Raw genomic sequence first — 17029 nt, 5'->3', positions numbered from 1 at the left:
AATCGCAATGACGTCACCGCGCCGTCGCGTTGCCGGAGGGGGGGTGTGAAAAACGTCACTGCGTCGTGAGCGTGGTGACGTCATCATGCCGGGGCGGCCGACGACGCGGTGACGTCACCGCGCAGGGGCAAGCCGACGACGCGGTGATGTCACCGCGCAGGGGCAAGCCGACGACGCGGTGACGTCACCGCGCAGGGGCAAGCCGACGACGCGGTGACGTCACCGCGCAGGGGCAAGCCGACGACGCGGTGACGTCACCGCGCAGGGGCAAGCCGACGACGCGGTGACGTCACCGCGCAGGGGCAAGCCGACGACGCGGTGACGTCATCACGTCGCCCGCGGTTGAACCTGCAAGAGCGGAGTGGTAGCGAGGATGGCGGCGGCCCCGGAGCTCGACTTCGTGGTGCGCAAGGCGCACGGCCTCGCGGGCCGCGACCCGTGGGCGGCCAAGGCGTGGCTACTCACGGCGAGAACCATCTACCCCGGGGACTTCGCCATTCAGGTAAACGGGGGGACAGCGAGCGAGCGAGAGAGAGAGCGCTCAGGGGAGGGGCAGGCCTTGCCGCAGTGTTGACACGCAGGCCTCCATTCATTCATTCACTCGCTCGCTCGCTCTGTCGTTCACGACTTCACTCATTCGTGCAGTCAGAGCGAAGTCGCTCATTGGGCCGTGTTCGTCCTGTTGGTGGAGGAGAGTTGCGGCGGGTGTTGTGTGCACGGTGCGCTTGGCCTGGTTCGTGTTTGTTGATGTTTGAGTGATTTGTTTACATTTCTTGTACGCTGCTGCACCGCTGTTACATGTTTGTGTTGTTTGTTGTTGTAACGTTCTGGACCACGTGCCCCCTACTGGACTTCTGTGAGGGAAAAAAGAGCTGTATTGTTCATCGGATTCCTCGTGCAGTGTAAATAAATAAATATTCTGACTCCAGTCCATTACCCGGGCACACCACATCCAGTATCCCACCGTGGGCTCTGCCACGTGGTCACGTGCCACCACCTCCAGGTTCGCAGCGATACATTGACATATTTAGTGAGGAAAATAAGCCTCGGTTAGTAACCTACTTGCTGTACTGCTGTACTGTGTCCTTACCACCCTCCACCACGCTCCCCACCCCCCACCTCTAGTTTGAAATGTATCTTCTGGAGAAGAATGCTCAGCGAGCGACGGACGCGGCGCGGCTGCTGTGCGAGATGTGAGTACGATGGCTGGGAGATGTTGACTACCTCGCCTGGTGCACAGGAGGTCGTGGGTCACATCCTGACTGACGCCTGCTGCTCTATAATGTCTCATCATCATCACGGTGGCTAGGAGATGTTGACTACCTCGCCTGGTGCACAGGAGGTCGTGGGTCACATCCTGACTGACGCCTGCTGCTCTATAATGTCTCATCATCATCACGGTGGCTGGGAGATGTTGACTACCTCGCCTGGTGCACAGGAGGTCGTGGGTCACATCCTGACTCTGACGCCTGCTGCTCTATAATGTCTCTCTCATCATCATCATCACGGTGGCTAGGAGATGTTGACTACCTCGCCTGGTGCACAGGAGGTCGTGGGTCACATCCTGACCCTGACGCCTGCTGCTCTATAATGTCTCTGTCATCATCATCATCATCACGGTGGCTAGGAGATGTTGACTACCTCGCCTGGTGCACAGGAGGTCGTGGGTTACATCCTGACCCTGACGCCTGCTGCTCTATAATGTCTCATCATCATCACGGTGGCTGGGAGATGTTGACTACCTCGCCTGGTGCACAGGAGGTCGTGGGTCACATCCTGACCCTGACGCCTGCTGCTCTATAATGTCTCTGTCATCATCATCATCACGGTGGCTAGGAGATGTTGGCTAACTCGCCTGGTGCACAGGAGGTCGTGGGTCACATCCTGACTGACGCCTGCTGCTCTATAATGTCTCATCATCATCACGGTGGCTAGGAGATGTTGACTACCTCGCCTGGTGCACATGAGGTCGTGGGTCACATCCTGACCCTGACGCCTGCTGCTCTATAATGTCTCTGTCATCATCATCATCACGGTGGCTAGGAGATGTTGACTACCTCGCCTGGTGCACAGGAGGTCGTGGGTTACATCCTGACTCTGACGCCTGCTGCTGTATATTTGGAGTTTGCGTGTCTCTTTCTCATCATCATCATGGTGGCTGGGAGATGTTAACTACCTGGCCTGGTATGCAGGAAGTCGATGCCTGCTGTATATTTGTAGTTTGTATGATCTCTCCCCGTGCAGAGTGTGAGTGAGTTTGTGGGGTTTAGGGTCGCAGTAGTGTAGCGGTTAGCGCGCTGCTCTACGAACCGGGCGACACGAGTTGTGATGATTATCTAAACCAGTCCTGGGTCTCCCCTGGGTCGACTCGGCCTCAAATGAGTACCTGGTGGAGTGTGTAAACATCGCCACGAGAGACAAAGGCGGCCGGGCGTGGTGCTGGCCACCCATCCCCTCGTGTGCCGTGCCGGCCTTCTTAGGTGCTCGCTAAACAGCACTTGACCCCACAGACTTTATAAGGCTATCCGGTGCATCTTTGTCTTTGCAGGTTTGTGCAGTTCCCAGAAAAGCCTCCGCTGTGGAGAGAAATCAACTGCATCACCTCCGCTCTGCGTGCAGAAAATCCCGACGCTCAGACACAGTTCTTGCGCTGTGGGTTCACGCACTGCCCGACACGCACGCACAGCCACTCAGCACACCGCTGCATCAACACAGGCAGCAGCAGCAGCTCCTGGGAGTCATCGTTCACAGATTCCACCGTTGTTTGGAATCAGCGTGGACGGTTCCCAGGGGCGGACTATGCAGCAGTGGGCACTGGTGCCTCTGCCGTGCTGATGAGTCCTAAGTAAGGGTGAAAGCGGGCCGCAGTTTGTCTATCGCTGCGTCGCTGTCGGGTCCACAGGTGCTCGCATTTATTTTTGATCATGACCTTCGAAGAGACGACCACAATGCAGTTCTTCAGGAGCTGTTGATGATCTCGTGTAGAATGCACAAAGGCCGAGTGCTTTTCACACGCTGTGTGCGTTGTGTGCAATAGCAACAACAGCAGCAGTCGCAGCAGCAACATAATTAGCGGGACCAGTAGCAATATTATCAGAATCGTAAGCAGCAGCAGTGATAGCAGCGGCAGTATGAGTCGCAAAGCAACAACACAAGTGGCAGTAGGGAGAAGCAGTGGTAACAGCAGGAGTAGCAGCAGCAGCAACAGTGCCAGGAGTGCAACATGCACTCACAGTCGGCAGAGGAGCAGTGAATATAACATGGCTCTTGTATTAGCGCTGTGAGCAGCAGTGTTTTGAGTGTCTAATGGCACCAGTGTGACGCTGCCTTCATGCAGCAGTGGCTAGATAACGGCCGTGTCGTGTGCGCGCTCCGGGCAGGTGTGTTCGAGTGCCTGCCCGCCCCCGTGCAGTGCGACGTGCTGTACAAGTCGGCGGAGCAGCAGTACGGCGCGCTGCAGCAGGCCGAAGCGGTGATGCTGCTGCTGCGACGCTTCCCCGACGCCGTCGTGCAGCACGGGGTCAGTCTCGGCGGCGGCGCCGATTGCTCCGGAGGGGGCTCGTTGCATACAGAGACAAAGATCCTCCTCCCTCCGTATAGCCTCAACAGCTTGTTGGGGCAAGTGCCGTTAGGGAGTAGCAGCACCTGTGAAGGGTGGCGCTGTGGCACACGAGGGGGGTGGGTGGGTGGCCAACACCACGCCCGGCCGCCTTTGTCTCTCCAGTGCTGATGTTTACACCGGGTATTCATTTAAGGCTGCATAGTCGACTCGGGAGAGAGCCGGGACTCCATCTGATGTCGCTCGCCACTGATCTCGATGGCCGTGGTGAGGAATAGAAACGCCTCCACGTGGAACTCAATAACGCAGATGCGTCACACGCTACTTGGTGCGCTAACCGCTGCGCCACCGCTCCCCACCACACAGGCAAAGATCCCTCCGCATATCCTTTAACAGGCTGTTGGGGTAAGTGCTGTTAGCGAGTAGCAGCACCTGTGAAGGGTGGCGCTGTGGCACACGAAGGGGTGGGTGGCCAGCACCACGCCCGGCCACCTGTCCTGTTACGTACATTTACATAGCATATATACTTATTGTCTTACCTCAAACCTCCTATATGCACGGTTCACTACATAAGGTGCGAAAGAAGTTCTACGCAAATGAAGGGTTGCTCACCACCCAGCCATCGGGAAGCTGAATGCCACGCAAGCGGTAATACGGCAAGTGGCCCAGACTAACATGACGGCTTTTTAAACCCAGAAAATACTGCGACGGTGTACGGTAGAGATCCCGTGATGTCGTTGGCAGGAGCAGGCCATCGTGTGCCGGGCAGTCACGAATCTACATTTGCCCCTGGCTGCGAAATCTTGGCAGCACCCTCCTGAAGAAGAGTCCAATTATCAGTCGTACTGCTACGGAAAATATTCTCGAGTTTCCTGGCTGGCTACTGGCTGGGCTCCTCTGCACCCCAACAGTAACTCTGTTGTTGTTGTTGTTAGTGGCTGCTGCGGGCTGTTGCTACCGGAACTAGCTGGGTAACTGCCTATGTGGGATTTTCCTCGTGGCAAATAAACACCGAGTTGAATTGAAATGGTGGAAGAGGTTCGCAAGCCGTAACATTTCTAGCAATTCCGTAGGAGTGGGAGTAGTGAACATAGAACACGACACGGGGCATACAAAAGCTTTAAAATCCTAGAGTCTATGGGCCTCTGCCTGAGTCTATGGGTCTCTTCGTGAGTCTGTGTCTCTGCCTGAGTCTATGGGTCTTTGTGCGAGTCTATGGGTGTCCAATGTGGAGGGTTAGGATAACAAACAACACTGGTGATGATTACCTGAACCGGTCCTGGGCCTCCCTTAGATCGACTCAGCTTCAAATGAGTACCTGGTGCGATGTGTAAACATCGTCACTAGGGAAACAAAGGCGGCCGGGCGTGGTATTGGCCACCCATCCCCTTCGTGTGCCGTGCCGGCATTCATAGGTGCTACTCACTAACAGCACTTGCCCCTACACTCTGTTAAGTCTACACGGGGCATCTTTGTCTTGTCTTTGTGCCTCCAGGTGAAACTCGCCGAGACGCTGCTGGACTCCGAGAAGCAGGAAGGGCAAAACTCGCCCACCGGCTGTTTCCGAAAGCTCTTCGGTAACCACCGTCAACATTTTCTCCATTTCTCATTTTTCCCGAACTTCATTCGGATTGCGCTCTCCGCGGCGGGTCCCCGGATTAGAGTCTCCGTTGGGGAGTCTCGCGGAGGGCAGGCGCTGGGAGCTTGGTGACTCGTCCCGAGACCTCCGGTCGAGATGAAAGACTCCGATTCTTGGATGCGTCGGCCTATGCGTGTGTTCGACAAAAGGAGCTCGTGGAGGCGGAATATCGCAGACCCACTCCCGAGATCCCTTTCAAGTGACTTGCGGTGCATGCTGGAGTGCGCTCAACTTGTTGTTTTTGCCGCGTGCAGTGTGCGAGCTGTTGCCCGTGATCTTGGGCAACCCGGACGTGTGCCTCCCTCGCCCGCTGCTCTACAAGTACCTGCTCAAGGCAGCAGAGTTCTACATCACCACCACGACGCGCACCAACCTGGGCGACTCTCCGCACCCCGGTAAGCAGCCAGGGTCTACCCACTGCTGGACGAATGTCTCCACGAGCCGTCGCGATTCTTGCGATACGGCAATCCGTTGAGCCGAGTTCGTCGCTCCATCTCCGTGGTGGACGTACCCACACAGCTGTCAGCCGCCTTCCTTTGCCTGCCACTCTGTCATGCGTCTCGATCTCACCGGCCATCGTTGTCGGGAAGCTGCCTGCTGCTAGTGACGATGTGAACGTTAGGTCTTGTGACGATAGCGATTCCATTGATGCTGATGATGAGGTTGATATTACTACTACTGCTGCTGATGCTGCTAGTGAAGCTGATGTTACTGATGTTGATAATTCAACTGTTGCTGCTGCTCGTGATGCTGATGATTCGACTGTTGCTGATTGTGCTACGAGTGGTGTTGCTACAGCTGATGCTGCTGATGCTGCTGATGCTGCTATTGGTGCTCCTGCTGCACATTACATCGGGGCTGCTGTTGATCATGCTACTAATAATACTGCTGCTGGTGATGCTGATGCTGCTGATGCTGCTGCTACTGCTGCACGTCCTGATGTTCCCAGTGGTCCCGGACTGCGGCGTGGTGGAGACTTGGTCCCGTCTCACTCAGCTGCTTCACACCATCGGCTCTCGCTGCGACTGGCAGACCGACCGCCCAAACCGGTGAGCCTGGGCAGCCGGCAAAGTGTCAACCCCCCCCCTCCCCTCCCCAGAGAGAGTCGCTAGAACACCTTGGTGCCTTGTCTGGTTGCGTAGCAACTCGGCATCCCAGACCCGGCCATTGTGAACCCGCTGAGAGAGACACGCGGACTGAGAATCTGGAATCCCGCGGGCATTCTGCACCCCGATGGGACAGTCCGATGCCCTCGCCCCTCCTATTTTATTTTCTACAGTAGCTGAGAACCGGCCCAAATGCTCAAACGCCAAAGCGGCCAGCAGCAAACAGCGCTATCGAAGGAGTAGATACAAGAGTTTGTGACGAAGCAATCCTTCTCACCTTGAATTGAGCGAGGTTGTTATGAGAGCTTGGGAAGAGGGACGACGATGACGACGACGACGAAGATGATGACGACGACGGGAGGAGGGAATTCCACGGTGGAGCAGCGCGAGGCAAGAAGCGGATTGAGAAGTGATCTTCGGTGTGGTGAACGAGCGAGCGAGTGGCCGTGTGGGAGGTCGGACGAGTAAAGAATCCTCCGATTGGCACGGTGGGCTACGTAGGGTGCAAAGGAAGTGCAAGATACGTACACGTGTGTTGTTGTTGTGGCCTGCAATACGGTGGCTGTGTGAGTGAGCCAGTAGGTTTTTTGTATGTTGAAATCAGCTTGTCAATCTAGATGACGGTTTAAAGGTGCATAGCTCCAGTGGCTTCCTAATATCGGAAAGAAGAGCGTTCCAGACGGCCGCAGAAGCGCGTCTGAAAGCGCGGCGCGATGCGGTGACCGCCGTCTTTATTGGACGGGTAGCCAAAAGCCGCTGCTGCTGCTGCTGCTGCTGCTGCTGCTGCTGCTGCTGCGAGGATGACCGGAGCTTGCGTGACGGTGGTTTATGCTCCTTGACGAGATCAGCAAAGTTATTGTGGTTCATTCGTGGCAAGCGCTTTGTGGCTAATGAGCATGACCTGATAGGCCAGTGTGTGTGGCCGAGCGAGTGGGTGAGTGAGTGGGCGAGCGAGTGGGTATTGAACTTATTTCGCACCGTACGTAGCCTACTGCTCTAATTGGAGATGCGAGGGGGGCGAGTGGGTGTCTGTGTGAGTGCGTGTGTTGGTGGGTGAGTTGGTGAGTGGGTGACTTGGTGAGTGGGTGACTTGGTGAGTGGGTGACTTGGTGAGTGGGTGACTTGGTGAGTGAGTGCGTGAGTGAGTGAGTGCGTGAGTGAGTGCGTGAGTGTGTGCGTGAGTGAGTGCATGAGTTGGTGAGTGAGTTTTTTTGCGACCTGCAAATGTGGCTGTGGTCGAACGCAACTACGGGGATGAGACGAAGCAGTCCTGCTTCAGGCAAGGGGCCCCCACGTGTGGACGGGAGAGCGTGCGCGCCTGAGCCCCTGCCGTCGCGACGGGCGCTCCAGGCCGTGTGGGGAGGTGCTGCAGCGCGTGCGGGAGGCGTCGCGCTACGTCACCGGCGGGGAGGACGAGGCGCAGAGGAACCTGCGGCAGCAGGTGGTGATGACCGCCGCCATCCTCTTCTTCCGCCACGCTCACGGCTACCTGAGCAGCGTCACGCCCACGCTTTTCTCGGGTGCGTATGTGCGTGCCCGTGTGCGTTTGCGCGCGCGTGTGTGTGCGTGTGTGCGTGTATACTTCACGTGGCGTCCTCAAGGTGCTCTTGGCCTGGCACAAGTGTCGTGGTGACGTCACCGCCACTTAGTGGCGAATGGCGGTTGTTGTGCGTGCACGTTCGTGTGTGTGCGTATGTATACGTTCACGTGCGTCGTGTGTGTACCTGCGTGTACGTTCGTGTGTGTGGGGAGTGATAGTGGGAGTGAGCGGTGGTGTAGCGGTTAGCGCGCTCCGCTACGAACCTGGTGACCTGGGTTCGATTCCCGCTCACGGCCAACACCAGCAGTGACGATTGCCTGAACCCGTAGCGCGCCTCCCTCAGGTCGACTCGGCCTCAAATGAGTATCTTGTGCGGCCACCCACCCCCTTCGTGTGCCATACCGGCCTTTCCTAGGGTGCTACTCGCGAATGCCACTTGCCCCAAAAAAGTCTGTTGCGAAGCTGTACGGGGGATCTTTGTCTTTGTGTGCCGCGTGCAGGCGTGAGCGGGGTGGGCGGGCTGGTGCTGCTGGAGGAGCTCTCTCAACTGTTTGTGAGCGGCGAGGCCGACCGCGCCAAGCACGGCGGCGGCAGCGGCAGCAGCAAGCGGCGCAAGCTGGAGGAGGGCGGCCAGGCAGGGACCTCACCGCTCGCTCGACGCGCCCCTGTCCTACACCGTCGTACCACGAGTTGGCTGCTATAAATGCGCCATGCGGCTGTTTTTCAGAAGCGACGTGGCCACAAATTATAGCCGAACGAAGTGGCTTGTCGCGTGGAAATCTATAGCAGCAGCCAAACACTCTTAAATGCGCGACGTTGAGTCTAAATGTGGAGGGGGAAAAACCGGAGGACCCGGAGACAAATCCACGCAACCACAGAGAGAGAGAGAGACACGCAAACTGAAAATATACAGCAGCAGGCGTCGGGGTCGGGATGGAACCCACGACCTCCTGCGTATCAGGCGAGGTAGTTAACGTCTCGCCACCACGGATGCGTGACGTGTGGCACCTGACTATATGGTAGTCGTAGTAGTGATAACATAATTACTTACCCAGGAATGCCACACACTCTGCTTCTCCAAAGATCCACCCGTGGCGAGTGACTCTTGTTCGGGAGGGCCCTGCCTGTGTCTCTCGCTGTCACAGGTGGAGGCGGTAAGGGTGGATGAACCGCGATTTTCACCGAGCGCTAACCGGCGTGCGTGCGTGTGTGCGCGTGCCGCCGCTGTCTCCCCGGCAGAGCGCGGAGGAGGAGTACTACCGCAGCCGGCACGTGGCGGTGCCGAGCGGGCTGCTGCCCGGCGCGGCGGGCCCGGCGAGCGCCGCCGACGTGCTGGAGAGCTTTCGCATCGCACGCGAGGCCTGGGACGTGCTGCACGCTCACCCGGCACTCGAGAAGGGTGCGCGCACGCGTGGGCGTGTGTGTGTGTGCCTGTGTGTGTGCACGCGTGTGTGCGTTCATGGAGCGGTAGTGTAGCGGTTAGCGCGCTGCACTACGAACCTGGCGACCTGGGTTCGATTCCCGCTTACGGCAAACACCAGTGACGATTATCTGAACCGGTCCTGGGCCTCCCCTAGGTCGACTCAGCCTCAAATGAGTACCCGGTGCGGTGTGTAAACATCGCCGCTAGGGAGACAAAGGCGGTCGGGCGTGGTGCTGGACCACCCACCCCCTCGTGTGCCGTTCCGGCCTTCATAGGTGCTACTCGCTAACAGCACTTGCCCCTACAGTCTGTTAAGGCTACACGGGGGAATCTTTGTCTTTGTGTGGGCAAGAGAGTGGCTTTGCGTGCGAGTGTATGGCGGTGATCGCGGCTGTGTGTTTGTGTAGAGTTCCTGTGGGTGCGCATGCAGTGGAGAACTGAGACATGGCCCTGGCTCCTTGCGTTCCTGTCGGACATGCTCATATACCAGGTACAGAGACAAAGATCCCCCGAGTAACCTGCACGGGCTGTTGGGGCAAGTGCCGTTAGCGAGCAGCACCACGCCCCGGCCGCCTTTCCTTCAATCTCATTTATATTTGTCGAGCACCTTCATTCGACGTGCTTGATGGCCATGGCTTACCCAACGGTGCGTGGATTGAGTAATGAGTGACGGAGATAGAGGGGTGCTTAGGGGTCACGAAAGCAGAATAGGAAGAGAATGGGGAGTGGATAAGAGGTGAGCTTTTAAAGAGGAACGGAAGGAGGTGAAGGGGAGGGACTGCTTCATGTACAAGGGCAGTGCTGAGTCTATGGGCAGCGTTGAGTCTATGGTGCAGTGTTGTGTCTATGGTGCAGTGTTGTGTCTATGGTGCAGTGTTGTGTCTATGAACAGTGCTGAGTCTATGGTGCAGTGTTGTGTCTGATCAGTGTTGAGTCTATGGTGCAGTGATGAGTCTATGATCAGTGCTGAGTCTATGATCAGTGCTGCGTCTATGGTGCAGTGTTGTGTATATGGTGCAGTGCTGAGTCTATGGTCAGTGTTGTGTATATGATCAGTGCTGAGTCTGTGATGCAGTGTTGTGTATATGATCAGCGCTGAGTCTATGGTGCAGTGCTGAGTCTATGATGCAGTGTTGTGTATATGATCAGTGCTGAGTCTGTGATCAGTGCTGAGTCTATGATGCAGTGTTGTGTATATGATCAGCGCTGAGTCTATGGGTAGTGTTGTGTATATGATCAGCGCTGAGTCTATGGTGCAGTGCTGAGTCTATGATGCAGTGTTGTGTATATGATCAGTGCTGAGTCTGTGATCAGTGCTGAGTCTATGGTTCAGTGTTGTGTCTATGGTCAGTGCTGAGTCTATGGGAAGTGTTGAGTCTATGATCAGTGTTGAGTCTATGGTGCAGTGTTGTGTCTATGGTCAGTGCTGAGTCTATGGGTAGTGTTGTGTATATGATCAGTGTTGTGTTTATGATAGTGTTGAGTCTGGGCAGTGCTGCTCATTGTAGAGGGGAAGTTGATCCGAGTGGAGGGGTGCAAGTTGGGAGAAGGATCAGAAACGGGATTGGGCACAGGGAGGAGGAGGAATAGAGAGAGAGGCCGAGAGAAGATCGGGAAAGACACCGACTAGCCTCTCACCCACCCTTCACCCGCGTCGAAATGGGAGAATCCTATCGTGGATAATTATGAGACGTGCGAAAAAAAGGACTGCGGTTAAAATGAAGTGCAAGATGTAGCGCCCGTTGCTTCTCGCCCGCGGCGACGCGCGCAGGGGCAGTACCGTCACGCCATCGCCACTCTGCAGCAGCAGCAGGCCGGAGGTCAAGCCGGTGTCAAAGGTCAAGTGTGGGCAGATGCCAAGCGCGTGCTGCTCCAGATGGCGGCGTGCCACCTGGCTCTGGGTGAACACCTGGTACGCACGCGCGTGTGTGTGTGTGTGTGTGTGTCTGTGTGTGTGAGACGATTATCTGAACCGGTCCTGGGTCTCTCCTAGGTCGACTCGGCTTCAAGTGATTACCTGGTGCGATGTGTAATCATTGCCACTGGGGAGACAAAGGCGGTGGGGCGTGGTGCTGGCCACCCACCCCCTCGTGTGCCGTGCCCGCCTTCATAGGTGCTGCTCGCTAACAGCACTTGCTCCGACAGTCTGTTGCAAGCTATCCGGGGAGGATCTTTGTCTTTGTGTGTTGCGCTACCGCCTAGGATTCAACGGCACGAGACAAATCAGCTGTTCTCCTGCCCGGCCTGTGGGCATCTCTCTCGCTCCCGTGTCAGAAGATTTAGTGCGGTTTACTCGCGGGCGGTTGCGTGGCTGCCAGCTGAGGTTGAAAGTGCCCACGCGTTAGCGCTGTCCCTCTTCGGAGACGATCCGACACGGACTTCACCGTCGCGTTGAGGCTGCATTGCCGTCAGGGTACTCGGCGCAGGGAGAAAACCGGACAAATTGAATCCCACCGTGACCCACGGCCTCCGCTGGCCAGAGCCGCCCTCCCAGTGCCCCCTCGTCTCACCGCGGCCTCGCGGATCGCGATCGCTCCCTGCGCTGGCCCCGGCGTGGGCGCGACCGTTGAACGTCGCTAATCAAACGCTTCCTTCCGAGGATGAAGCCTTCGGAGGCTTCTGGCTGGACCTCAAAGACGGTGGTCACCACATCGCGAGCTTTTAGATGCACCTCTGCGGTCGTCTGGAACGCTCTTTAGGACGCCACGGAGCTATACACTTTTGAATCTGGATCGAAAGCTAATTCCTTTAAAGCTTCCTTTTGTGTTGAGTTTGTCGTCGTCCCCGCCGCAACTCCAAACAGCGCGGTTGGCTACGCACGGTGCCAAGGATGTTCATCGTACGCGCACGCATACGGAGCGCCGCGCGTGATTTTTCTTCCCCGTTTTAATGTTGCGCCCGTTGCGCAGGCGGCGTGCGAGAGGGTGCTGGAGGTGGCGCCGATCGTGGCGCCGAACGCCACGGACGTGCCCAGGCTTGCCGACGAGCCGCCGCGCGTCAAACCCAAGTTCGCCAAAGGTGCGAACGTGTCCCGCGTTTCTCGCTTTTACAAAGTCGCGGTGGCTGAGCAAAGGCCCGAAGAAGGCCCAAATTGCCAAGTGGTCTGCAAAGAAATATGTATAATTGGCACGATCACCATTGAAGGTGTCGCAGTTTGGAGTTCGTTTGTTTCTCGAATTGACTTGAGGCTGTTATTATTTATAGGAGCTTCGGGGGAGGGGGTGGGGGGTGGAAGAGACAATGAGGGGAGAGGGAATTCCGAAGTGGAGCAGTGCGAGGGAACATGCAGAAATAGAAGTGACGTGACCCGCAGTGTGGTGGGTGGGTGAGTGGGTGGGTGGGTGATTGTATTGTAACCCGCAGTGTGGTGGGTGAATGGGTGGGTGCATGAGTGGTTGGGTCAGTGAGTGGGTGCGTGAGTGGTTGGGTCAGTGAGTGGGTGGGTGAGTGGGCGGGTGATTGTGTTGTGACCCGCAGTGGGGTGAGTATGTGAGTGTGTTGTTTTGACCTGCAGTGCACGCATGCATGTTGAACTTCTTGCGCGTCTCTGTACGTCTGCACGTGCTTGCGTCACGAGTAGCGCGTGCGTGTGTGTCGCTCGGCGTGCGTGTGCGCAGGTTCAGACCTGCAACTCGTCCCGTGCACTGACCGCGCCATCATCTCGCACGGCGTGCAGATCGTCCTCTCCTGCTTCAAGGTAAGCGGCTCGGTGGCTGACGACGGCGAGGAGGGGGGGGGGGGAGGCGTGTGTGGGGGCACGGCTCGGGGCACGGTGTGTGGGGGGTAGCCCTTCATCCAGCGGTGGATAGAGCAAACCCGACGCTACTTGCGTGGCAACGTCAACCATCGTCGTCTTTGAATCCCCTCTCCTCGCCTCCCCCGCCAGCCGCACGCGTTCAGCGAGGTGTCGCGCGACGACCTGGCGCTGGGTCACGTGATCGTGATGCTGCAGCACGATTGGCCGAAGGGCGAGGCGCTGTTCCTGCGCGCCGTGGAGCGGATCTGCCTGCAGGGCGGCCTGCAGTACGAGAACTTCTTCAACTACGTCACCAGTATCCTCACGGCCACCGCCGTCGCCATGGAGACGGAGCCATGAAATTGGGGCACCGCGTTGGCGAGATGTTGACTACCTCGCCTGGTATGCGGCAGGTCGTGGGTTCGATCCCGATCTTGACGCCTGCTGCTGTGTATTTGAAGTTTGCGTGTCTCTCTCCCCGTGGTGGTCGTGGGTTTTCTCCGGGCCCTGCCATCTCCACCCAGACGAGACGCGATGTACAACACTCTCGCTACGGCAAGGGGCGGAGGCGCCGCGGTTAGCGCACTACGCTACAAACCATTACCACCGCCCGAATTTGATTCCCGACCACAGCTGACATGAGTGGGGAGTGATTGCCAATCTGGACCTGGGCCTCCCCCCCGCCCCCATTCGACGAACCAGCACTGACTGCACATTTAGATTCAACAGGCGTTTGAGTATTTGGCTGCTGCTATACATTTACACATGATGATGATGATTGGCTACTTCGTTGAGCTATCGTTTGTGATAGCCAGATGCCTCCGGTGGAGCTCTGTGTATATGGAGAGAGGGCTTTGCACCTTGGCACTGTGGGAGGCGAGTGGTGGGACCCCGTTAGCCATGGGCTTCAGGTGACACCTGCCGTTTGTCCAGGACGAAGAGAACCCATAACAGCAGTAAAGTCTCTTTGCATCCGGCCTGCATGAGTGCCACGGTGGCTAGGAGATGTTAACTACCTCGCCTGGTATACGGAAGGTCGTGGGTTCAATCCCGACCCTGACGCCTGCTGTAAATTTGGAGTTTGCGTGTCTCTCTCCCTGTGGTCGCGTGGATTTTTCTCCGGGTCCTCCCGTATTTGGCTGCAATACATTGCCACGCGATAAGCCACTTCATCTGTGTAGTTTTGGTTTAGATTATATCGGCACGCATGCAAGCCCTTGGCGGATTGTGGCCAATTCGTTACAGTCAATGGGACCCTTTTATTTCCATAATGAAGATGATGAAAAAAAAATACTTTAACCCTTTCTGGCAAGAACACAGGGAGCTGTGTTTAGATGTTCACACACCAAATAGACACACCTATTGCAAGGCATCATCAAGTTTGCATTAACCACACACACTTGTGGTAAAGCATGCAAACAACCACGCTTTGGTAACAATGTATCCGTTGTGCTTGAAAATGATTGGCCTCCGCCAGAGAAGGCCTCCTTTGTGGCCTTGTCTCACCGGTGCTGTCGAGCAAAAGATTCCGAAAGGCCAGAGTGGTGGGGCTGTGTGCCTATAGGGCTGTGTGCCTGTGTGCCTGTGAGCCTATAGGGCTGTGTGCCTGTGTGCTTGTGTGCCTATAGGGCTGTGTGCCTGTGAGGCTGTGTGTTTGTGAGCCTATAGGGCTGTGTGCTTGTGAGCCTATAGGGCTGTGTGCTTGTGAGCCTATAGGGCTGTGTGCCTGTGGGGCTGTGTGCTTGTGTGCCTATAGGGCTGTGTGCCTGTGTGCTTGTGAGCCTATAGGACTGTGTGCCTGTGTGCTTGTGAGTCTATAGGGTTGTGTGCCTATGTGCTTGTACTCGTCAACCGTGATTTAAAAATACAAACCGAGCGCTCACCTTTTGGAGAATTGTAATTGTTGTCGATTCAGCAAACGCATAAACACCCTCATCGGCGACAGCTCTTGCGGCCGTGCTGCCTGTTGCCTGTGGGCCTGTGGGCCTGTGCTCAGCAACTGCGAGACATTAAACGTTCCTTGACCCTGCGGCTCCCCCCCCCGCGTGAGACGTGGACATGCTGGAGGAGTTTGCGTTCCTCCGCACGCCGGAGGGCGGTCGCGTGCAGCTGGAGCTGCTGCCCAACCAGGCCGTCCTCACCAAGTGAGTGGGTGGTGGGTGGGGGAGCTGTGTGTGTGTGTGTGCACGCTACGAACCAGGCCATCATCACCAAGTGAGTGGTGGGTGGTGGGGGAGCTGTGTGTGTGCGCACGCTACGAACCAGGCCATCATCACCAAGTGAGTGGGTGGGTGGGGGAGCTGTGTGTGTGTGTGCACGCTACGAACCAGGCCATCATCACCAAGTGAGTCGGTGGGTGGGGGAGCTGTGTGTGTGCGTGCACGCTACGAACCAGGCCATCATCACCAAGTGAGTGAGTGGGTGGTGGGTGGGTGGGGGAGCTGTGTGTGTGCACGCTACGAACCAGGCCATCATCACCAAGTGAGTGGGTGGGGGAGCTGTGTGTGTGTGCACGCTACGAACCAGGCCATCATCACCAAGTGAGTGGGTGGGTGGGGGAGCTGTGTGTGTGTGCACGCTACGAACCAGGCCATCCTCACCAAGTGAGTGGGTGGGTGGGTGGGGGAGCTGTGTGTGTGTGTGTGCACGCTACGCATCAGGCCATCCTCACCAAGTGAGTGGGTGGTGGGTGGGTGGGCTGTGTGTGTGCGCGCGCTACGAACCAGGCCATCCTCACCAAGTGAGTGGGTGGGTGGGGGAGCTGTGTGTGTGTGTGCGCGCGCACGCTACGAACCAGGCCATCATCACCAAGTGAGTGGGTGGTGGGTGGGGGAGCTGTGTGTGTGTGCTTGTGCGCACGCTACGAACCCGGCGACCCGAGTTCAATTCCCACTCACGATCAACAGCAGTGACGATTATCTGAATCGGTCGTGGGCCTCCCCTCGGTCGACTCAGCCTCAATTGAGTACCCGGTGCGGTGTGTAGTAAACATCGCCACGGGGGAGACAAAGGCGGCCGGGCGTGGTGCTGGCCACCTACGCCGTCGTGTGCCGGGCCAGCCTTCATAGGTGCTGCTACTCGCTAACAGCACTTGCCCCTACAGTCTGTTACAGGCTACACGGGGGAGCTTTGAACTATCCAGACGTCACAGTCGGGATGGAACCCACGACCTCCTGCATACGGTGCGAGGGAGTTAACATCTCCTAGCCACCCTTTTAGATCTCGCGCTGCATTTCAATCGGCTCTATGGACGCAGACGGCGTAAATTGCTCTCCGCGTCACGTGGGGGGGGGGGGGGTCACGTGGGGGGGGGGGGTCGCGTGTAACAACAGTCCGGCGAGTGCAGCAGCGTGGAACGAGTTCATTCGAGTGGGGAGGAGTAGGTTGGTGAACGCGAGAGACGGAGCGGAGCGGAGCGTGGTGGTGGTGGTGGTGGGGGGGGTCCACAAGGTCTGGATTTAGGGAAACCCCCCCCCCCCCGCGCTCTAACACGGCCGCTCCCCCCTCCTCCCCCCCCGGCTCCCCATGGCGCCCAGGCAGCAGACGGTGACTCGCGGCGTGACCAAGGGGGTGAAGGAGGACTTCCGGCTGGCCATGGAGCGCCAGGTGTCGCGCTGCGCCGAGCCTCTCTTCACCGTCCTCCACCGCTTCCTGCTCAGCGAGCGCAACCTCCTCCTGCAGGGGCTCGGCTGACCCCCCCCCCTCTCCAATGTCGCCCCCCCCCTCCCCAACGTCGCCCCCCACCCCCTCCCCAACGTCGCCCCCCCCTCCCCAACGTCGCCCCCCCCCCTCCCCAATGTCGCCCCCCCCCCTCCCCAACGTCGCCCCCCCCCCCTCCCCAACGTCGCCCCCCCCCTCCCCAACGTCGCCCCCCCCCCCTCCCCAACGTCGCCCCCCCTCTCCCCAATGTCGCCCCCCCCCCTCCCCAATGTCGCCCCCCCCCTCCCCAACGTCGCCCCCCCCCCTCCCCAACGTCGCCCCCCCCCTCCCCAACGTCGCCCCCCCCCTCCCCAACGTCGCCCCCCC

At 57.8% G+C, this 17029-nt stretch overlaps 1 protein-coding gene across 1 annotated transcript; it reads left to right on the top strand.

Moving 5' to 3' along the window:
- Nucleotides 1-350: 350 nt before the first annotated feature.
- On the top strand, nucleotides 351-16705 carry LOC133358064 (integrator complex subunit 10-like). Its single transcript, XM_061576347.1, has 17 exons — nucleotides 351-502; nucleotides 1126-1193; nucleotides 2549-2652; nucleotides 3381-3520; nucleotides 5055-5136; nucleotides 5453-5593; nucleotides 6148-6247; nucleotides 7655-7824; nucleotides 8345-8478; nucleotides 9084-9243; nucleotides 9675-9757; nucleotides 11039-11179; nucleotides 12177-12285; nucleotides 12885-12964; nucleotides 13154-13319; nucleotides 15054-15147; nucleotides 16540-16705. The coding sequence occupies exons 1-17, from the start codon at nucleotides 374-376 to the stop codon at nucleotides 16694-16696; spliced, it is 2058 nt and encodes a 685-aa protein (XP_061432331.1). The 5' UTR covers nucleotides 351-373; the 3' UTR covers nucleotides 16697-16705.
- The last annotated feature ends 324 nt before the right edge of the window (nucleotides 16706-17029 follow it).

This window comes from Lethenteron reissneri, chromosome 60 (assembly GCF_015708825.2).
Source record: "Lethenteron reissneri isolate LAM-NWPU_2019-01 chromosome 60, ASM1570882v1, whole genome shotgun sequence".
Lineage (NCBI taxonomy): Eukaryota > Metazoa > Chordata > Hyperoartia > Petromyzontiformes > Petromyzontidae > Lethenteron > Lethenteron reissneri.
Note: the sequence above shows the minus strand (reverse complement) of the source record. Positions and strands in the feature narration are given on the sequence as shown.